The 23,586-nt window shown below is 39.8% G+C and overlaps 1 protein-coding gene across 6 annotated transcripts in view; it reads right to left on the bottom strand.

Annotated features, from left to right (window-relative positions):
* Nucleotides 1-23,586, bottom strand: part of inpp4b (inositol polyphosphate-4-phosphatase type II B) — a 786,855-nt gene that overhangs the window by 451,888 nt on the left and 311,381 nt on the right. For 5 of the 6 annotated variants that reach the window (XM_059965139.1, XM_059965141.1, XM_059965142.1 and 2 more), the window contains one exon: nt 3,666-3,750. In XM_059965139.1, the coding sequence (XP_059821122.1) occupies nt 3,666-3,750 (85 nt within the window). Of the gene's footprint in view, nt 1-3,665; nt 3,751-23,586 lie in introns of those variants that run through there. The other variant, XM_059965144.1, reaches the window with a different exon arrangement.

Here is a 23,586-nt window from a genome sequence, read left to right as displayed (position 1 = left end):
ATTCTGCATCATATTGTTTATTCATTTCTACAAATTCAGTTATTCCAGTTTAAAACGTCACACTCACAATTTGCATATGACAAAAGGCTGGAGGCATACTTCTAAAACAATGGCATAGTTTTGCCAAGTCCCAGTAATTTTGAAGAAGTAAGTCCATGAAACTTAATTTCAAATTTTATTCTCACTACTGTTTCTTGACACCATAAATCCACTATAAAATCATAAAAATTGTTGCATCCTACATGATCTAATACATAGAATTACACAGGTCATCCAACTCAATTTATGTGAAGTGGAAAAACACAACAACTTTGTCTTAAATATGGGAAGTTGTTTTCCTATCATTACTCTGCCCGGTGTGATGGCAGTTATTAAGATTTTTTTTAAGACTGACAATTTCAGTATCAGCTGCACTCCTCATAGCAGTCTGTTCAATAGATGATGTTACAGATCACAGAAGCCCTAAAGAGCAATTCAAATGTAAGCTACAAAAAAAAGATAACAAATATCAGGCAACACAAGTGAGTCTGCAGATGCTGGAAATAAATAAAAAAAACACAAAATGCTGGCAGAACTCAGCAGGCCAGACAGCATTTTGTGTTTTTTATAACAAATATCAGTATTCTTTATGTTTGTAGGTAGCCACTTTCATTTTTTTAGTATACAAAGCATAACTTCGGGGATTCATTTTCACCTCCTCTGGTTAAGTTCACAAAAATGGCAATGAAGGTTTTGATCAGTTATGCCTTTGTTTCTATTATCAGTGTTCTCACTATATAGATATCAAAACAGATGTCAAACATCTGGACCACAAATTAGTTACACAAGGTCTGTGTCCAAGCTGCCAATATACAGTATGCTCTCGGGTATGGTACAAGATTAAATCCATTACACCATCATCACCGTAACATGATTATTTTCATTTACAATAATTGACAGCCTTTTCTTCTCTAGCTATTCTAGCTGTGTGTATGGACTCAGCTTGTGACCTTATTACACAATGTACTTCAGCAAGGTACTCAATTAAACTTATTAGTCAGTGAATCCCAACAATAAGCAGAGTGGTTATTACGACTGAGCCAAATACCCAAAATCCACATTCACACATTTCCGATCGATACCTGAGAACCCCTGTCTTAAGCTTTTTTTTTGATGTTCCAGCTATTAACGAGACAAGTATCAACTATGCACTAGAAGCCACAAATCAATTTCTTGGCTTTCTCAAAATTATCACGTTAAATCAAAAGTCCTGGGCTACAGCTGTCAATTCAGAGTGCTGCTAGTGTGGCTCTTGCGTTTCAGTATTACAGTGGCATGGTGGTTACGTTAAGTCTTGTGATCCAAAACGCTTGGACTAATGATCTGGAGGCATGAGTCCGAATACAACTAGAATTCAGTGATTTTCATAGTTAAACAAGGAATGAAAAGACACTAACAGCAAATGATAGCCAGATTCTCTTAAAAACCCTTCTGGTTCAATAACGAAGGGATTGTGTTACCCTTTCTCAATAAATGTGTCTTCTAACATACTGTAAAGTGATTGATTCTCAACTGCCTGTTGAAAAGGCCCAGCACACTACTCAGTTATTTTGTGACGTCATGCACTGTAGGAGCACTTATACTATGTGGACTGATAGATGTCTCACCACCACATTAGAAAGACATTGCGAAGGTGTACAGTAAGTGCATGCAGTACACACTACCTACAGATGGATAGTTTCATAAAAGTTACTCCCTTAGAGTTTCAGTCAACAAAAGAAAGCATGGGAAACAAGAAGTGAGCACGGACAGGGAAAGCTAATGGTCAGTATTGGCCTCTTTACATTGAGAAGGAACATACAGGTGAAGGTGTACGGACGGAGGTTCATGTAGATACCTATCTCTCATCCAGCCTCTGAACGACCTCCCTTGTTACTTTTACATCGCCAGGTGACCCACGTGGTCTCAGGAATTAGAACTAATTGAGCTTAGTTTTTCAAGTGTTCTCAATAGATGGCCGCAATCTGAGACCCACCTTGTATCAAAATAGATAAACTGGCAAATAAGCCAGGAATTAAGAAACTATGAAAAGTATGTGATTCCAATTTACAAGCAATAAACCAAAATTTGTAAAATTTAGAACGCCCAAGATGTATCAGGGTTGTTGCCTTCATATTCTTGGTTATTCAAGGGCAATACTTGGAATTACTTGTATCCTGGACGGCCCAAAGTTATATACTCTATCACAGCAATTTTAATGCAATTGTTTCACTGCTCCTCGGCAAAGGTCATGAAACATACTTTAGCACAATTTAATAGACATCAGCCACATTTTGTCAAATGTGAGAAACTGTTGGCAAGTCTTTCCACATGAAGATTATCAGCATTCGTTACTCCACCTCCCACAAATGCACAACATGGCAAGAATAATGACATAACTATATAGGAGCAGCAAGCCTGGGTGATTTTATTTTCCTTTCCGTAGCACACAGGAGTGGATTTCAATTGCAGCACCTCAGTCTGTGATCTGGGAGTTCAGCACAGTTTAGGAAATGAACAATGGAACTTCCTAGACCATAGATCAAAAACAGGCAGTGCATTTATTCACCAAGTCATTATCCCATGAGTGTACTGTTAATCTACGTTGCATTCTTTCTCCAAATTACTGAGTGTGACAGTGATTTGAAAAACTTGGCACCTTTTAAAAACAGTAGATTAGGCTGATACTCTGAAAATAATGCAATTTTGCTGCAAAGCAGCCAAAGGCAAACTAATCATTACTGACTTAAAATAAGGATAAAAAAAATGCCCCCCAGTATTCTTTGGCAGTTGGAAATCCACATCCGACAAACATCTTTACAATCACCAACCACAACAAACTCAAAAGGACAGTGAGCAGGTCATATGCACAAGGGATTTTACAAATGCTGGAAGTCTCGAGTAAAACACACAAAATGCTGGAACATTTTGGGTGTGTTTGATATGCCATGTATTTTACGTTTTGATGAGTTGCTGGGGAATGGGGAGATGCTGCTGATTGGGTTGGATAGAGCTGAAATGGCCTGCCAGGGGTAAATTTTTACCCTAAACTGGAACTGCCGGAAACTTGCTCAAACCTGTGGACTCATTGGCTCAGGTAGATTTTCTTTAATTTATGCAAAGCAGTTCTCACATTTGCTGCAGAGGCCTGGGCCTGGGTAAGGGGCAAGTGACATCCCCTGCCATTCACGCATGGCTGAAAAGCAGTTCAGTGTTGTCCAGACATTGACTGTGCTTGTTCAGACACCATGATGTATTGACATGTTAGAGCAAATCAAAATCTGAAGGAAAACTGCAGACTGCATGATCCAGAGGATGAGTGTCCAGTTATGAAAACAAATTGTTAGTCAGTCACACAGTACATATAAATATTGCACTTTGAGATAGAATTTCTAAAGCTGTGACTTTATCAAAGAATTTCAAACACATGCAGAGTATAGTCTTTAAAATCATCATAGAAAGGCAACAAATTTATCAGTGATAACAATTATTCTACATGAAACCTCAAATACCTTCATCAGGCCAATTTTTGATACTTTTTAATTTAAGAAATGAATATAATCAAACATTGCTTCAAAAACTCATTCCATGGTATTCGAAGTCAAGTTAGCATCATTTAAAATTGTGAATCTGTTGTCAATACTCACTGATAGTTAAAGCTGGGCTCTTGCTATCTCTGCCTTCCACAATGTAACATCGTTCCAGGAGTATTACTTCCGCAGGACCTGATGTCTGCAGACAATAAATGGGAGAAATTGAAATCAGAGCAGTTCTACCAACTCCTACATTGCTGTTCTCTGAAAAATGCAGCAGCTGTTGAAATGGTCCACCTCTCTTGCAATGAATTAACCTCCAGGATTAGAGAGAGACTGTAAGAGGACAAAGTCTGCATACAGTATTCAATTCTTAATTGTACCAAGGAATACTGCCACAGACGGCTTAACCTTAAATAAGCTCGAAACGTGTTACTTGTGCAAGAAATAAAACAAATTATTAACACTGCAAATTTAAGCATATATGAGTCAAACATGCCTGACTGATTCCAAAAATACTTCCAAAAGAAACATTATTATAAACTGGTATGGTGAAATAACTAGTATAGATAATATTACTATCACCAATATTTAGCAATATCTATTAAGAAGCTTCTGATGTAGTGTTGAATGGCAGCTAAAGCATTCTAAAAATGTTAACAATAGTCTAGTTTCAAAATGCAACAAATCCAAGTTATTAATACAATAAAGTTCACTTAAAGTCATTTCTAATTATAAATAAAAAAGGCAATGGAAAAATCGAATTGGTCAAGCCACATTTGTGTGGAATGAGGAAATTTAACAGTTCAGGTCCAGGACCCTTTTTTAGAATGGGAAGAGAAAGGAAAATAAGTTAGTTTCTAATGGAAGAGAAGGTTGAAAAGGGGTGGAGAGCACAAACAGTAATAAAATAATGACAGGGAGACATGGCCAGTTCTAATGAAAAATAGAAATGAAAGGAGAGTTAATGAAAAATGTACATAGTTGTGACAATAGTGGGATACTGCTGGCAGAAGATTTCAATTTTATCAGTATCAACTATGGCACCCAAAAGGGCCTGGATGGGGTAGAATTTGTGTGGTGCATCCAAGAGAGTTTCCTCACTTAGTATTCAGAAGGACCTGCTCGGAAAGGAGCAATATCGGACCTCCTCTTAGGGAACTGCAAGTAACTGAAATAACAGCTGAGGACCACTGAGTCCAGTGACAACAAGTCTATTAGTTTTAAAATAGTTATAGAAAAGGAACTATCAGGACCACAGACTGCAGTCATGAAATGAAGCAAGACCAACTTGGAAGGCATTAGGCAGGACCGAGCTGTGGTTGATTGGGCTACTTTAGTTGAAGGTAAAGGAAGAGTAGGCAAGTAGGACGAATTTAAAAGGGTCTTAACAATAGTACAAGGGCAGCATGTTCCTTTTGGGGTGAAGGATAGACACAGCAGGTTCAGCAGACCCTGGCTGACAGGAGGCTCTGTAGGGAAAAAAGAAGGAAGCTTACATCACATTTAGACAGCCTAGGTATGAATGAATCCATCAATGATATCACAAGTTTAAGAGCAACTTAAGTGGGGCAAAATAAAAGGATATGAGATGGATTTGTTCGGCAGGGTTAAAGAAAATCCCAAGAAATTCTTCAGTTATATTAACAATAAAATGGTGATGAGGGTGAGACAAAGTCTTCTTAAAGACCATCAAGGCTGCCTATGTATGGAACTGCAGAAATGGCTGAGATTATTCATTGTCTATTTCTCCTCAGTGTTTACGAAGGAGTATATTATTGCTACCAAAGAAATGAGGGTATTTAGTGGTAAGGTTTTAAATCATAACTATATCACAAGGAAGGAGGCACTTGCAGCCTTGCAGTGCATTAACGTGAGAAAATCCACAAGGCCTCACCAAGTGCACCTCCAGATCTCATGGGAAGCCAGGTAAAAAAAGCAAGGAGGCAGCCCTTGTAAAGATATGTGCTTTATCATTAGACATGGCCAATGTTCCAGAAGACTAAAGGGTGGCTAATGTTGTTCCATTCTTCAACACGAGTAGCAAAGGTAGGCCTAGCAACTACAGGCCAATAAGCCTGACTTCAGTTGTAGGGTAATTACTGGAGGGAAATGAACTTATCATCACTTTGTTGGTCTAGGCCTGATCAGGAATAGTCAGCATGGCTTTGATCTGGGAGATCATGTCTGACGAATCTTTCAATGTTTCTTGAAGAGGTAACTAAAGGGGTAGATGACAGTAGAGCAGCGGATGTTGTCTATATGGACCTCAGTAAGGCCTTTGACAAGGACCCAATTGGCAGGCTGATCTGGAAGATTAGGTCACATGGAAATTGGGGGTTGCTAGCGAAGCGGATTCAGAATTGGCTTGATAATAGGAAATGATGGATGAAGGTCGATTCTTCAGTTGGTGGTTTGAGAATATTGGAATACCCCAGGTGTGAGTGTTGGGACTTCTGTTACTCATCATTCATGTAAATAATATGAAGGTACATGGCATAATGAGCAAGCTTGCTGATGATACTAAATTAGTGGGAGTGAAGAAAGTTAGAATGACTTACAAAGAGATCTTGGTTAGTTAGGGAGATGGGCTGAGGAATGATAAGCAGATTTCAACTTAGATAAGTGTGAGGTGATGTATTTTGCACAGTCAAATGAGAGAAAGACTTATACAATGAATGACAGGGCACTGTCAGGTGTTGTGGGATGGAGGAATCTGGGAGTACAAAAATATAGTTCACTGCAAGCAGGTGTGCCAGTAGAAAGGGCAGTGAGGAAGGTGTTTAGCAAGCTGGTCTTCATCAGTCAGGGCTTTAAGTTCAGGAGTAGGGAAATTATACAAGCCATTTGTGCGGTCACGCTTGGAGTACTGTGTACAGTTTTGATCACTCTGTGAGAGGAAAGATTGGAGCAAATGCTGAAGAGATTTACCAAATGCTGCCTGGGCTGTAGAAAGAAGCTGGTCACTCTGGATCTTTATCTCCTGGAGCAAAGGAGAATAAGGGTGACCTCATAAAAGATTAGAAAATCCTGAGGGGTACAGATAAAGTGGACATTCATAGTCTTTTCCCTGGAGTTGAGAGGGCACAAATGTGAGGAAAGAGATTTGAGAGGTAACTTCTTTACACAGGGGATTCTGAGCACCCAGAGGAGGTGGTTGAGGCAGGTATAACTGTAACAATTACGTAAGTCTTTGGACAGATAGATGGAAGGGTGGGATTTGGAGGGTTATAGGCTGAACACGGCTAACTGGGACTAGTAGGGAGGTTGCTGTGGTTAGCATGGACCAGTTGAGCCAAAGGGCCTGTTTCCATGGTGTATTGCTCTATGAAGAATTCAGAACTAAGCATGTAGGAAGCAATCTGTCAAGACACTGGATAAAGTGATGCTTGTCAAGTTTACATCGGGCCTTACTGTAACAAAGCAGGAGACCATTGCAGAAATATCAGAATGGGAGTAGGATAGTGAATTAAAGTCACAGGCAACTGAAAGTTTAGGGTCACGCCTAGGGAGGTCATATTCTGAATACCAAATACATACATCAGAGTGGAAGAAAAACAAATTACTGTAATTATTGTTTCATCTCTGTACCTGGATGGTGGGAAAGGTAAAGGTTAAAATGACATGTGTTGCATCTCTTGATGCTAGAACATCTACTGAGTGTTTCTCGTATTTTCTGTTTTATTTTTGATTTTCACTATCTGCAATTTTATCGACAATCATTTTGCTCAAACAATTTTCTGAAGACAGAAATACTCAAAAAGGTTTTACCTTGATGTAACAAGAAAGAAGAAGATATTTTCTTGTGCATTTTAAGATAGTTAATAAAAGAATTAGAAGGGAATGAGTTGGAATTTCTTCTAGCAGTGAATTGTTGACAGTAAAATCAAATTTTTGGAAACTTTCAAAAGCTAATTAGACAGAGAAGAACTTGAGCTTTAAATAGGTCAGTTCTTTCAAAGAGCCAGCTTAATGGGTCAAATGCCTTGGAATAGACTTAGGGCAAGCAGAACAACAGGTAGAAAGCTAATATTTTAGGTAGAAGATTAAGGGACAGAGAACAGAATGAGAAAGTTTCAGGTTGACAGACTATTATTTGGTAGAGTAGCACAGGAATCAGTATTTTGTACTCAGCTATTAACCATTTATATTCATGTCTTAGATTAAATAAATTGGATGTAGTACCCTCAAGGTCACAGACAAAACAAAGCTTGGTGGAAAGTGGACTGTGAGAAGTCCTATATATTACCTATGTTAAGCTGGTCGGCAAGACAACATACAGCAAAATACAAAGTGACAGTAAAATACAATATTAATTAAATATTTTTAAAAACAATAGATGTTGATTATATAGAAGGATATTGATATGCTGATTCATGCAAAGCTGGAACTTGCTATGCCAGTATGACAACAACTGGGTGGGTAAGTGGCTCCATGTGATGTGATGCATTTTGGAAAGTCAAACTAACGCAGGAAGTATACTGTAAATGGTGGGGAAACTGAGAGTAATGGAACAGAAGGACCAACGAGTACCTGTTCACAATTAGTTGAAGCTGGACTCACAGGTAGAACAGGAGGTAAATAAGGGTTTTAGCATGTGACTTCATCAGTCAAGACATTGATATAAGTTGGGGCATAATGCTCCAGTTGTAAAAGTCATTAGTGAGGCTGTATTCAGGGTGCTGTGTACAGTTCACCTTGTTATAGGAAGGATGTAGTTAAACTGAAAAGTGTGCAAAGACTTACAAAGATGTTGCCAGGACTAAAGGGCCTAAGTTATAGAGAGTGGTTGGGCAAGCTTGGTCTTTATCACTTGGAAAGTTGATGAATGAGGGTTGACCTTATAGACGTGTTTCAGATTCTGAGAGGTAAAGATAAGATGGATACGTTTTTTCCCTGAGGTAGGGCTCCAGTACCATGGGACATAGATTTAGGGTGAGAAGGAAATGATTTAAAGTAACTTGAGGAGAAGGTCTTACACACAGAGGGTGATGAGTAAATGGAATGAGCTACCAAAGGAAGTGATTGAGATAGGTACAACAGTGTCATTTAAGAAGCACTTGGACAGATACATGGACGACATGGGCCTGGAGGGATATGGGCCAAACACAAAAAAATTGGGACTAGCTGTGTGGGCACAGGGGTTGGCATAGACTGATTGGGCTGAAGGGCCTCTATCTCAGCTGGAGTATGGTGCCTATCTCTGCTGGAGTATGATTCCCATCTCTGCTGGAGTATGGTGCCCATCTCTGCTGGAGTATAATGCCCATCTCTGCTGGAGTATAATGCCCATCTCTGATGGAGTATGGTGCCCATCTCTGCTGGAGTATAATGCCCATCTCTGATGGAGTGTGATGCCCATTTCTGCTGGAGTATAATGCCCATCTCTGCTGGAGTATGATGCCCATCTCTGATGGAGTGTGATGCCCATTTCTGCTGGAGTATAATGCCCATCTCTGCTGGAGTATGATGCCCATCTCTGTTGGAGTATGATGCCCATCTCTGCTGGGGTATGGTGCCCATCTCTGCTGGGGTATGGTGCCCATCTCTGCTGGGGTATGGTGCCCATCTCTGCTGGAGTATAATGCCCATCTCTGCTGGAGTATGATGCCCATCTCTGCTGGGGTATGGTGCCCATCTCTGCTGGAGTATAATGCCCATCTCTGATGGAGTATGATGCCCATCTCTGATGGAGTATGATGCCCATCTCTGCTGGAGTATAATGCCCATCTCTGATGGAGTATGATGCCCATCTCTGCTGGAGTATAATGCCCATCTCTGATGGAGTATGATGCCCATCTCTGCTGGAGTATAATGCCCATTTCTGCTGGAGTATGATGCCCATTATGATAAAGGGACAAGAGTTCAAAATCAGTGAAAATCAACAGGGCTTTGGTGAAACCTCATATAGGGTATTGTGTGCAATGTTGGTCCCTGGACATAAAGGACATTATGCATGGAGGGAACTGTCAGAGGAAAAGAGGTTAAGTAAAACTGCTTTTTACTCACTTGTGTGATCACTTTTGATAGAAGATTTTAGGAGAAAGTGACAGGGTAGATAAGTCTTGCTTTCTCTAACTGCAGAATCTAGAACTAGTGAAAATGGTCTCAGGATAAACAATTAACCATTTAGGACAATATCCCTGGAGTCATAAGAAATAGAGGCATTAGGCATCCCGCTCCTTGAGTCTATTCTGCCATTTAATAAGTTCACAGTTGATTCGGTGCTTTGTCACTCTGGGCCCACACCCTCCAATCCCCTTCACGAGCATTATTTGTCAAGTTCTGTTTGGAGGTACAACTTTACTTAATCACTTTTCCTGACAATTTCTTCCAAGCATAATATACTTTACGTGTAGTATAAGGACTGAAACCGGCAGACATTTCTTTATTTCTTGACTGTATATCAGTGGAACTCTCTGTCTCACAGGGCCGTGAATACAGTCACTGAGTACATCCAAATTGAGATTGACAAATGATGCTCCAGTTGTAAAAGTCATTAGTGAGGCTGCATTCGGGGTGCTGTGTACAGTTCACCTTGTAACAGGAAGGATGTAGTTAAACTGAAAAATGTGCAGAGACTTATAAAGATGTTGCCAGGGCTAAAAGGCCTAAGTTATAGAGCGTGGTTGGGCAGGCTAGGACTTTTATCACTCGGAAAGTTGATGAATGAAAGGTGACCTTATAGAATCAGAGGTTATGGGCCTAGAGTGACAAGGTGGACAAGGCACAGAATCAGCTGTCTTCTTATTAAATGGTAGAATAGACAAGCAACGAGCAGAATACTTAATGCGTCTATTCCTTATGGCTCCAGGAATCTAAAAGAATAATTAACTATAACTTTAGTCAATGCCAAGTATCGAATTAAATGCTATTTAATTCTATAGATGTGATTAAATCAAACACTTTTGGGGTAAAAAAAATCCCTCTTTAGGGAAACGCACATAAGGAATATTATAATCTTTTCTCCAAAAGTTATTTGGAAAAAAAGAAACAAAATACCTTCCAACAGCCAGCAAAGCAGGCCACATAAAAAGACATAATTGTTCATTTATTCCTTTTCAATAACAAGAGTTCATTGATGATTTTAAGAATGGTGATCTTACACTTTTACTAATAAAGTGAAAAGTGAATAAACCAGAATTATTTTTGTAATAAGCATGCCCAATCTTCCACATGAGTAAACAAATTTTGAAACAATACTGTATCATTCAGGTTTTATTGAAATACAAAATAAGTTTCTAAGTAATTTAACTAATTCTTAAACACCATATAAATGGAAGTCATTATTAGAATCTGAAAATATTGTAACTAATTAGGAAGAATATATAGAGGACCATCCAAATGATGCCACTGATGTCAATTTAGTTAGTTAGACAGGTGAGAACTTGAGATTGCTGTCCTTAAAGCAGAAATTATTAGAGGAATTTTATACAAAATTATGATTTGATAAAGTTAATGGCAAGTACTAGCATGGCTAATTTCCACCAATATCTAAATGACTAATCAGAAACACACACACAATGCTGGAGGAACTCAGCAGGCCACATCAGCATCTGTGGAAAAGAGTAAACAGCAGCTGTTTCGGGCCAAGACCCTTCATCAGAACTGGAGAGAAAAGAGAAGTCAGAGTCAGAAGGTGGGGGAGGGAGGGAGAAACACAAGGTATTACTGTAGGAGAAACCGGGAGGGGGGAGGGGTGAAGTAAAAAGCTGGGAAGTTAATTGGTGAAAGAGGAAAGGACTGGAGAAGGGGGAATCTGATAGGAGAGGACAAAAGACCATAGAAGAAAGGGGAGGGAGAGGAGCACCAGAGGGAGGTGATGGGCAGGTAAGGTGAGAGAGGCAAATGGTGAAGGAGAAAGGGGTGGGGGCAATTACCAGAACTTTGAGAAATCGGTGTTTATGTCATCAGCTTGGAGGCTACCCAGCCAGAATATCAGGCGTTGGTCCTCCATTCTGAGAGTGGCTTCATCACAGCAGTAGAGGAGGTCATGGACTGACATGTCTGAATGGAAATGGGAAATAGAATTAAAATGGGTGGTCACTGGAAGATCCAGCTTTTTCTGGCGAAGTGGTCTCTCAGTCTATGTTGGGTCTCATCAATATTCAGGAAGCCACACTAGGAGCACTAGATACAGTAGATAACCCTAAAAGACTCACATGTGAAGCATTGCTCATGTGGAAGGACTGTTAGGAGCCTTGAATGGTACCAAGGGAGGGGATGTAGGGGCAGGTATGGCACTTGTTCCACTTGCAAGGATAAGTGCCAGAAGAGAGATCAGTGGGGAGGGACAACTGGACAAGGGAGTCACATAGGGAGCAATCCGGTGCTCCGAAGATGAAATAATTGGTTATTTGGGGAAAAAAATAAATATATATACCAAAGTTATTACAAACTCCATGGAGCATGTGGGGATCTTCCGATATCCAGGCATTCTTTCTTTCTTTCTTTCTTTCTTCTTTTTTTTCTATAGGGATGCTAGGGGGAGGGGGGATAGGTAATATGCATTTTTTTCATACTTTTATTTTGTAACTACTTGAATACAATAAAAAAAGTTAAAAAAACATACAAAAAAATAAAATAAAAAAACATAGGGAGCAATCCTTGTGGAAAGCAGAAGGTGGGGGGAGGGGAAGTTATGCTTGGTGGTGGGATCCCTTGGAGATGGTGGAAAATACGTTGAATTATGAGCTGGATGTAAAGGCTAGTGGGGTAGTATAGTGAGGACAAGAGGAATCCTATCCCTGGTAGGGTGGTGGGAGGATGGACTGAGGGCAGACGTGCATGAAATGGAAGAGATGCGGTTGAGGGTAGTGTTGATGGTGGAAGAAGGGAAGCCCCATTCTTTGAAGAAGGAAGACATCTCCTTAGTTCAGGAATGAAAAGCCTCATCCTGAGAGCAAATGCAGCAGAGATGGAGGAATTGAGAGAAAAGGGAGGCATTTTTAGAAGTAACAGGGTGGGAAAAAGTATAGTCCAGGTAGTTGTGAGAATCAACGGGTTCATAAGAGACATCAGTAAATAAATTGTCTCCAGAGATAGAGACAGAGAGATCGAGAAAAGGGAGGGAGGAGTCGGAAATGGACCAGGTAAGTTTGAGAACAGGGTGGAAGTTGGAAGCAAAGTTGAGGTCAATGAGCTCCACATGGGTGCATGAAGCAGCATCAGCACAGTTGTCCATGTAGTGTAGGAAAAGTTGAGTACCGGTAATCGGAAAACACAGACTGAAAATAATTGGCAAAATGGAGTTTGAGCTCTTTTTTCTTTGTAAATTTGCAGTGGTTTCCAAAATGCCACTTGAAATAATGATTTACGTACATACAATATTAATTTTCACAAGAAAACTAGGAATATCTTTGAAAGTATGACAAAATACAATGGTATGGAAGGAGCAGTTTGGGGGAAGTGGGACAAATTGGATACTTTCGTAGGTGCAGTGCAGTAATTTGATATACATACACAGCCAAATGTACTTCTATCCAGATGTTCTGATCTGAGGTAGCACCTTGGTTAATTTAACAATGAGGTGGGAAATGCTGACATTGCAAATCTCTTAATCAAACTAAACAGAGTGCTTTAAGAATACTAATTGTCAAGCAAGCTAAATTCATCAGGTACAGTCTCTCTGCTTACAATGCCAAGGTCGGGATAATAAATCTGAGATTGTGAAAGACCTCTAATTCTTAGGGGCAAATGAATTAATTGGGTGCTTTTGTAATAACTCTTGTTGCAACGACAGTGAAGCAATGAAACTTTTGCATAAAGCCTTCAATGAATTAAGGATTAGATTAGATTACTGGTGAATGACTGAATAACTTAAAGATTAGATTAGTTTTTTTAACATATACTTTGAAAATAAGGCGAAATGCCTCATTTTGCTTCAATAGTCAATAGTTTGTGGATGTGTTGGGGACACCAGCCTACAGTGCTGCAAGTGTTCTGGCACTAACGTAGCCCCGACACTTATTAACCCATATGTGCTTTTGAAATGTGAGAGGAAACCGGAGCCCACGCGGTTACAGGGAGAATGTACAAACTCTACATAGAGTGATGGGAATTGAACCCCAGTTGCTGGCACTCTAAAGTGGTATGCTAGCCACTACACTACTATGCTACCCTGCCTAGCCATGGGCTGGCCCAGGACCATTTAACAGAATCAATTTGTGTACAGTTCTACAAGTGGCAAAACTTTACCTGACAAAGGGCCCATTATGAAATTATAAACTCTGAATGGGCCACACATGTTTGCCTGCTGTGTAGTTAAATGGCAGGTTGTGAGATCAGCCAACAAACTGGAAATTATGATGAAGCTGTGTTGAAATTTTGAGATATGAACTGGAAGAGAGGCAAGTGAAACAGGTAAGGGGGTATTTGGAAAGTCAAAGACATTAGTGCAAGGGTAATGACAACTAGAATATGTGGGAAAGGTGTATGTGTTTGTACCAACAGACAGAGTCACACTGAATCTACTTTAAACACTGGGAAATAGAATCTGGAGTATTGTGTTCAGTTCCAGTCACCGCTTTCATAGGAACGATGCAAAGGCTAAAGAGATCAGGAGGGGTGTATGAGATTGGTTCTTCAATGAAGAGCTGTAATCAGAGAGGTTGGGAATGTTTTCTTTAAGGAAGAGAAGGCTTATGGGAGATTCAACAGATGACTATAAATGGAGGAGTCTGCCCTCCTTCCTTCGGCAGCCAGAGTGTGCATTGTTGCTGACTGGGTGCCATGGGAAGTACAGCAGTTAAGGGCTAAAACCTTTCTCAGATTACTCTGCAGCAAAACCGTGAGAAGCTCTGTAAACTGAAGCGGAAATTGTCAAGCATCAACCATGTTCTTACTTAATAATCATTTCTGAATCTAATCCATGTTTTACCCTGCATTTTTTTATTGACTAATTTCATGATTTTCTAAGTGAGGATTTTTTCCTTATCACTTACCTGCAAAAATTGGTGCAATTCTGTTTCTAAACAAAATATTGCTAAGATCTATGATTAAAATGTCCGCTGTTTTCTTGGCTTCACACACAAAATGTTGGTGGAATGCAGCAGGCCAGGCAGCATCTATAAGAAGAAGTACAATCGACGTTTTGGGCCGAGACCCTTCGTCAGGACTAACTGAAAGAAGAGATAGTAAGAGATCTCAGATTTCCCCCTCCCCCTCCCACTTTCAAATCTCTTACTATCTCTTCTTTCAGTTAGTCCTGACGAAGGGTCTCGGCCCAAAATGTCGACTGTACTTCCTACAGATGCTGTCTAGCCTGCTGCATTCCACCAGCAATTTGGGTGTGTTGCTTGAATTTCCGGCATCTGCAGGTTTCCTCGTGTTTGCGTTTTCTTGGCTTGTTTGATTTTTAAATAATCTCCAGTGCCAAGACCAGGATGAAAGTTTATTTAATTCTAAAAGTTAATGAATTTAGTTAGGGACATTGCCATGATTTATTTAAACAAGGGCTCTTTTAAACTCAAATTTTGACAGGTACTTTAAATTCCAAGGTGCAATGTCTACTTTTAAATAAACTGAGCTTTAAAAGTGCTTTGTTTACTTTAAAAATAATTATTATTGAAAAACACACAAAATGCTGGAGGAACTTAGCAGACCAAGCAGAATCTATGGAAAAGAGTACAGTCGACCTTTCAGGCCAATACATCAATTGTACTCTTTTTTTTCTAGATGCTGCCTGGCCTGCAGAGTTCCTCCAGCATTTTGTGTGTGTTGCTTAGATTTCCAGCATCTGCAGACTTTCTCTTGTTTGTGATTAGATTATCATTAAGAAATGATTTTTGTGGCTTGCAGTCCAAGTTTAAATGTTTTATCGATTACTATTCCTTTGAATATTCACAAAAGCACAGCTTAATTAAGTGACTATTTACACAAGCTAATTTTTCAGCAGCTTCCTCCCACACCCACACACACAGCTTTATCAAGTAAAATGGAACAATAAATATAGATTGTAAAAGCTGCTTACATCAATGTGACAGACTAAAAAATAGTCAATTCCCGAATGAAGATGTGTTAATAAATTTGTCTTTTCATTTTAAAAGGTTGATGTGAAATTGAGTTCACAAGCTGTGTAATGATCCATTCCTTTATATTTATCTTGTACTAGAACGTTGATGGTTCTAGCAATGTAACAATTAATTTTATTCAGTATTATTTAGCACTATTGCAGTAAGTTGGTTGCAAGTATCTTAAAGGTGCCTGAAGAATGAATAGCAACCTGTTGTAATTACCTGGAATTATTTGCAAACACATGTCCTTTGTTATTCTCTGTGTCATGTCTTCTATTATGAGTTAATAAAATATTTATCTGCATTAAAATTACATTAGAAATTATAATGAGCTGAATTGCATTAGGGCCCTCTGCATCCTGGTAATGTTGTAAATTATGTGAACATCCCCAGTTCTAGATATGAGACCATCAACATATAAAAATTGGAAAGTTTTGCATGCCAGATTGGACAATTTGAATTGGTATTCGAGACATTTGGCATTATTTTGCTTATTTAATTATTAAAAGAAGCTAAATATCTTAAGAATAATCAAAACTTAATCTCAAAGGTTATCTTACATAATGAGGTGATTTTTAATAATAATAATGATGTGCTACATGAATTAATCAGGAACATGAAGAAATTACATCTGATGTAATTGGACTTTGGAAAACGTATATGGCTCACCCACACCCAATGAGTTAACATGTTTCTCGTGTCAAATGATGCAATAGCACTGTCACTATAGAGGACTTCTGTGATACAACTGCAGCTGAAATACCTTTAGTATCATATTAAGAAGGTAACTCTTGCTGCTTTAGACTTTTAGTGGCTAATGGTTTTAGTATAGTTATGTTAGTACACTATATTGTTAAATAATCAATCAGAAATGTAATAATAATTTGGAACAAATAGGAGTATTTAATCTATATTTTCTACCTTGAATATTGTATTGGAAAGTAAAAACTTCTGTTACTCATGAATAATATTCAATTATAATATATAAAATGTGTAAAGTTAGGAGAAGGAAATGGGCGGCACTTGCAAGGGAGGCAGACCGAATAGAATTCAGTATCAATAATCTAAAGTGACTAAAGGAAGTGTGAGATCTTTTAGTTAAAGTGGAAATTGTATTCAAGAATAAACCATCGATAACTTCCTCTAGAAACACCTTTGGGTCTTTAACTATTATTTTAACAGTTATGCCTTTGATAACTGCAACATCTTTCGACTGTAAAACTGGTTTGGCTGCACTTGGAGAATTATGTACAGTTCTGGTCACCCCATTACAGGAAGGATGCGGAGGCTGCCTGGATTAGAGGGAATGAGCTATAAGGAAAGGTTGGATAGGGTTCTTTCTCTGGACTATCAGAAGCCAAGAGAAGTCCTGATAGAAGCCTATAAAATTATGAGACATAGATGGAGCAGACAGTCACAATTTTTCTTTCCGGAATGGTGTCAAATGGAGAAAAGTTTAAAGGAGGTGTTTAAGTATGTTTTCATACACAGAAAGTGTTAGGTGCCTGGAATATGCTGTCAGGGGTAGCAGTGGAGGCAAATGTGACAGTGACATTTAAGAAACTGTTAAATAATGCATGAATATGTAGGAAATAGAGGGATAGGGATCACGAACCAGCAGAAAAGATCTAGTTTAATTCAGAATTATTTTCTGCACAGTCATGGACTAAATTGTTCTGTGTTCTACCTGATCTTTTGGATGAGATGAACTGATTGTGGCAAAACAATTTGAATGTTACATGTGACATAAAGCAAACCTGATGGGTTGTGAAGAAGCAAACACAGATGTGGAAATGTGCAGTGAATTTGCATTGAAGAATGGTTCTCAGACATGCAATTATTTGACAAGTGAATATTGTGAAATGTCAAGGAACATCAGAGAAACAAATGACTAAATCATCAGGGCACTGACACAAGGAAATTGACCTTGAAACAATCAAGACAGCATTAAAACATTTTGGTATCTTTGAATAAATTCCAAAGTTGAGAGTCAGAATTGCAGTAGCTTAAAATTAAGGAGACATACACGTTGCAGGTGCTGGATATGAGTTTAAAAAGTGTTTACTTGCATCATTATTACTCTCAAACCTATAAAGAAATATGGAATACAGATGCATAAAGGAATTAGAATTCCTGTGCACAGGGTATTGATGAGAAAAAAGTTTTTTTGAGATCCGAATGGGAGAACCACAATGACTAAGTGTGGGTAAGGAACACTCATCACAAAAAAAACCAGATTAAACACAATAATGAAATCTGTATAAATTAACAAAGCATTTTTGCTTTGAAATCATACCAAGTCACATAAGTTTCATAAGTAACTGAACATATCCCAAGCAACACACACAAAAAAACTGGTGGAGCTCAGCAGGCCAGGCAGCATTTATGGAAAAGAGTACAGTCAACATTTTGAGCCGAGACCCTTTAGCAGGACCTGAAACATCAACTGTACTCTTCTCTATAGATGCTGCCTGGCTTGCTGAGTTACTCCAGAATTTTGTACATGTTGCCTGGATTTCTAGCATCTGGAGATTTTCTCTTGTTTGTGAACATATCGCAGGCAGGTTATTAAAAGGATGGCCATTTCTACGTCATTATAATTTTTTTTTAAATAAGATAAATATTTCTGTAAACCAAGTGTTGAAGATCAAATAAGATTATGTATTAATAGCTGAACCAAATATAAATTAACTTAAGAAAAAAAGATCTCATTGTTTGATTTGAGTTTAACAGTAAATTCAGGTCACAGGTCTGCTGTTTGTGCATAACAATTTCCCTTTAATGTTCTAGATCCGAAGACTAATTTTTACCTTGACTTAATAGCTTTCCTCTTCCCCAACCAAAACATAGATACATAACTTGGTGCCTTGTTATTTATGTTGATTTCTATCTCTGTTCTTAACAACTAGTTCTAAAAATGTCTATCTAGAGATTCACATGAGATTTTCATAAAATAAGTATAGAGCTGTATATCTTGAAGGAACCCCAAACAGCTCAAATCTCCATCCATGAAACAAAGAATATATTCTCAAAACACCAGCTCAACTTCTGCTGCTATAGATTCAAGGGAAAAAAAACTATTTAGAGGGCATAGCACAGGAAAGTAGTAGCATACATTTTTAAAAAATGACCTTACAGAAAGCAGAACAGAGAAGGGAAGAAGCCAGCTTGCTATCACCATATTTAACTTTAATGATTTAAAAGTTCAGGAAGGACTGTTAAATGGAAGCACCTACTCAGATAAATAGGAGGTAATGATTTCATATGATTATTTAGATGTCGTAAATAAAACAAGTTGAACATCAACTAATTTATAGTATTATTACTACAGTTAAACTAAAAAGGAACCTTGTAATTGTTAAAGCAATGTAATTGAGGAAAACAGAAAACAGCTCAACACTTTGAGCTGGCAATAAGCCTCTGAATTCTGATTAGATCATGAAGATATATCAGCAAGCTGCGTAAAGTTTTACAATTAGATTTGAACCCTGCTTAATTAGTTTTCTCTGTTTAAGTTCAATTACGAACACAAACCTCCCCACCATCAAGGATAGCTTTAAAAGGTGGTGCCCCAAGAAAGCAGAATCCGTCATCAAGGATCCTCACCCTCTGTGACAAGCTCATTTCTCATTCCCACCACTGAGTAGGAAGTATAGGAGCCTGAAGGTTCAGTATATCACTCAACAACTGGAAATGAAATGGCTGTATTGCTTTGGTTGGGAACCTTCATAAGAACTGAATTATATCACCCTAAATTTAACTTCTAGCAATTACTGATCTCTTAAAAAGGAAGACAGATGTTCAACAATACATTTAAGTCTAATCATTCATTCCACCTACAGTACAATGCTAAATTTGCTATGGGAAACTGCAAGGATATTTGTAAAATGGCTGCCATATGACAAGCTTAAATTTAGATGGAAAGTCACATCTTAACCCGCTAAGCATTTATGTAGCATACTAATTCACTCTAGTACAAAAAATAAGTTTGACTGTGAAAATATAAAAATACTAGTTGAGGGAGGAGAAAATAAATAAAGAATGCAAGCTTTCAGACTAAAACAAAATTCACAACAGAAAATCTGCAGCTAGACAATTGTTTTAGTAAGACATAGGAGCAAAATTAAGCCATGTAAACCACTGAGTCTGCTTCACTATTTGATCATAGAAATATATTTTTCCTTTCAATGCATTCTCATGCCTTCTTCTGTAATCTTTGATGCCCTTACTAATCAAGAATCTCTAAGCTTGTGCTTTAAATATACCCAATGACTTGCCCATCGCAGCCACATGTAACAAATTAATTCCACAGATCCATCATTCTCTGGCTAATGAAATTTCTCCTCATCTCTGTTCTAAAGGGTCACCCTTCTATTCTAAGGCTGTGTGCACTCTGGCCTTAGACATTCCTACTATTAGAATGGATGGGATACATTTATAATGACCAGCTAGCCACCTTAAATTCAGCTTTTAAAAAAGGACTTCTTATGTATCCCCAATGCTTTGCTTGAAATACCTTTGGAGGTGAACTGTGGAGAGTATTTCTAATTTTGAAAGTGTGACTGTCAAAGCTTCTATGATAATTACTCGTAGGGCCCTCTGTCTTAAACTAATGGATAGGATATGGGAGATCCCACACTACCAGCTTCACCAAACATAATCATGGAGAGGTCTGTTGGGTTACCAGTCATCTGTCAGAGTTAATCATTGTATCCAAAATGGAATAAGCACAAATTATTTTGATTCTCCTTGAGACTCTCCCATCCAATTTTCCCCGCATTAAGATCGATTAAAGCTTTACGACATCTTGTGCACTAGTCTGCAAGTACAGTATATCTTCACCCACAAAAATTTTGTAACCCAACTCCATCATAAATTTATCCATTGTAAAATCTTGCATCATATTTTCAGTCCACTTAATTACACACTGCAAAGCAAGTGCTTGCTTATAATCACAAATAAGAGAAAATCTGCAGATACTGGAAATTCAAGTGACATACAGTACACAAAATGCTGGAGGAACTCAGCAGGCCAGGCAGCATCTAAGGAAAAGAGTTCAGTCGACTTTTTGAGCCGAGACCCTTATAATACCTGTATTATAAAGGCTTTCATTGTTGGACAAGAGATCATTCTCTTGCTTTTAACAGAATTGCAAATGGTATACTATCCAGGACACTAAAAGTATACCTTTCTGATCATCTTGACATAAACTATAAGTGAATGACAATTAATATTAAAAGTACAGTCCTTATGCACTCAAATCTCTGTGGGACAGAATTATTGTATTTATATTTAATCCGTTCTATGTGCAAGTGGCTTCAACTGATTTTGGAATTATCAGCACAGACTTGTGCTTGTCAGCTGTGCTGACATCAAAGGGGACACTGCATCAACTTTGTTCATAGTGCTTCTTAGACAACACTTATGCAAACTCATAAAACATGCATGCTGTCCCTTTAAGAATAGTGACAATCATGCATGATTGGATATTGTGATACGAGGATGAAACGGACTCTGCAGGGATTTGATCAGAGCTTTTAATTAGGCTACACAGGCATTGCACTACCTTGTTACAGTCTGCTGTACTAACAATCACCTCATGGAAGAATGCTCAGTCATTTCTCACTGACAGCTCACTAACCAACAGCATTAATCCAACTTGCTGAGCCATCAGCTACCTGGCATCAAACTGACAGCATAAAAATTGCAATTTGCATTCATTCACTGCCATATCTGAACAACTATGACATTCTCCGATAAACCCTGACAACTTTAACATCTCCTGGAAGGTGAAAAATGACTGCTCAGAACTGGTTTTATAAAACATAAATTGTGTTGCAGTTTTGTTGCAAGGCCTTGTACACTGATAAACTGTGTTCACTGCCTTTGGTGAATGTTTATATTACGTGCCCTGAAAAAGTATGCAGCCCCCACAACTATTTTCACATTTTACTGTTTCATTTTCTAATTTTATAATATATTGAAGTACAAACGTTAGTAGGATTTTTGAGCTGATCCACAAAGCATTGTGCATAATGTCAACTGTAAAGAAAAAAATCCAAAACCTGTAAACATTTTACTAAAAATTAAAAACCAAAATTATGAGACTGAAAAAGTCTTCACCCCCTTTGTAATTACTACGCTAACTTTCCTCAGGTGCAATATTGTATATTACCTGACCAACTCATCCAGTTTGTTGATGTAGAAAATTGGAGGATCACATGAATAAATACTCCCTCTCTCTACAAGGCCTAACAGTATGGAAGATTTTCAACGGAACAAACCAAAATGATGACAAAAGAGCATTCAAGACAAGTCAGGGAAATGATAATAGAGAAGCACAAATCTGGGGAAGGGGACAAGACCATCTCAAAGGCACTAAGCTCAGCACAGTCCATCATGAAAATGTGAAAAAATATGAAACTCTGGCGACCCACTTCCTAGCGCACTCAAACCGGATCACAAATAGCCAGCGCGCCGGCACAAAGGCCAGTCCCAAAAGGGCGCCAGGTCTCCTTCACCAACAAAGGGAAAAGCCTGCGGGGGATTGTGAGTACGTGCCCCCTACAGCATCCGCGCCCGGGGAGGGCAGGATCAGGGAGGCTTTAAAGCAAGGCTGTGAAGTTCGAATAAAATCTTTCTTTAACTGCAGTTTACCGACTCCGGGTCGTAATTTTAGCGCTGCGTGTAGCACACCGCTACAATTGGTGACCCTGACGGTCCAAACGATTTTTGGACCAGAGATGAACGACGCCGCATCTGTTCATGCGGTTTCGTTGAAACTGCCAAGCTTCTGGACGCTGCGACCTCACCTATGGTTCCAGCAAGCAGAAGCCCAATTCCACGTTCAGATAACCTCAGAGGACCCACGTTACTACTACGTGGTGAGCTCCCTCGACCAGGACACAGCGGCCCAGGTTGAGGAGTTCATACAGTCTCCCCCAGCGGACGACAAGTACAAGGAATTCAAAGCCCTGCTCATAAGGACTTTCGGACTCTCACGGCGTGAGCTGGCTGCCCGTTTACTGCACCTGGATGGTTTGGGGGAAAGACCTCCATCGGCTTTAATGAATGAGATGTTGTCTCTCGCCGACGGACACAAACCCTGCCTCATGTTTGAGCAGGCATTCCTGGAGCAGCTGCCTGAGGACATACGCCTGCTGCTGTCCGACGCGGATTTCAGCGACCCCCGGAAGGTGGCAGCCCGGGCGGACTTGCTGTGGAATGCCAAGAAGAAGAGTGGGGCGTCCGTCGCACAGATCACCAGGTCACGCTCCCAGCAGCAGACCAGACCCGGCCCAGCCACAGAGCCCGCTAACCCCAGAGGCAGGGGTGAGGAGACCAACGAACAATGGTGCTTCTACCACCAGCGGTGGAGCGCAGAAGCCCGCCGCTGTAGCCCGCCTCTGTAGCCCGCCTCTGTAGCCCGGGAAACGCCAGGGCCAGCCGCCGCTGATGGCTACGGCGGCTGGCCATCGGGATAGCCTCCTGTATGTGTGGGACAAGCGGTCAGGACGCCGTTTTTTCATCGACACCAGTGCCGAGATCAGCGTCTTACCTCCGACGAGTTACGACACCCGCAACAGGGCACCGGGTCCCCCCCCGAGGGCCGTGAACGGCAGCATGGTAAGGATCTACGGCAGCTACGGTGCAGCTACAGTTCGGCTCCAGCAGGTTCAATTGGGACTTCACACTGGCTGCCATAGCCCAACTGCTCCTGGGTGTGGACTTTTTGCGAGCTCACAGCCTACTGGTCAACCTGCCCAGGAAGAGACTGGTCCACGCCGAGACCTTTCAGACGTTCTCCCTGAGTGAAGCCCAGTTGACAGCCCCTCACCTCGACTCCATCACGCTGTCCGACAACGACTTCACCAGGGTCCTGGCGGATTTCCCATCGGTTCTGGCACCGCAGTTCATGGCAGCCATGCCCTGACACGGCGTACAGCACCACATCCCAACCCAGGGACCACCCCTCCACGCCCGCACTCGGCGGCTTCCCCGGACAAGCTCCAACTGGCGAA

The sequence above is a fragment of the Hypanus sabinus genome, chromosome 3 (genome assembly GCF_030144855.1).
Source record: "Hypanus sabinus isolate sHypSab1 chromosome 3, sHypSab1.hap1, whole genome shotgun sequence".
Lineage (NCBI taxonomy): Eukaryota > Metazoa > Chordata > Chondrichthyes > Myliobatiformes > Dasyatidae > Hypanus > Hypanus sabinus.
Note: the sequence above shows the minus strand (reverse complement) of the source record. Positions and strands in the feature narration are given on the sequence as shown.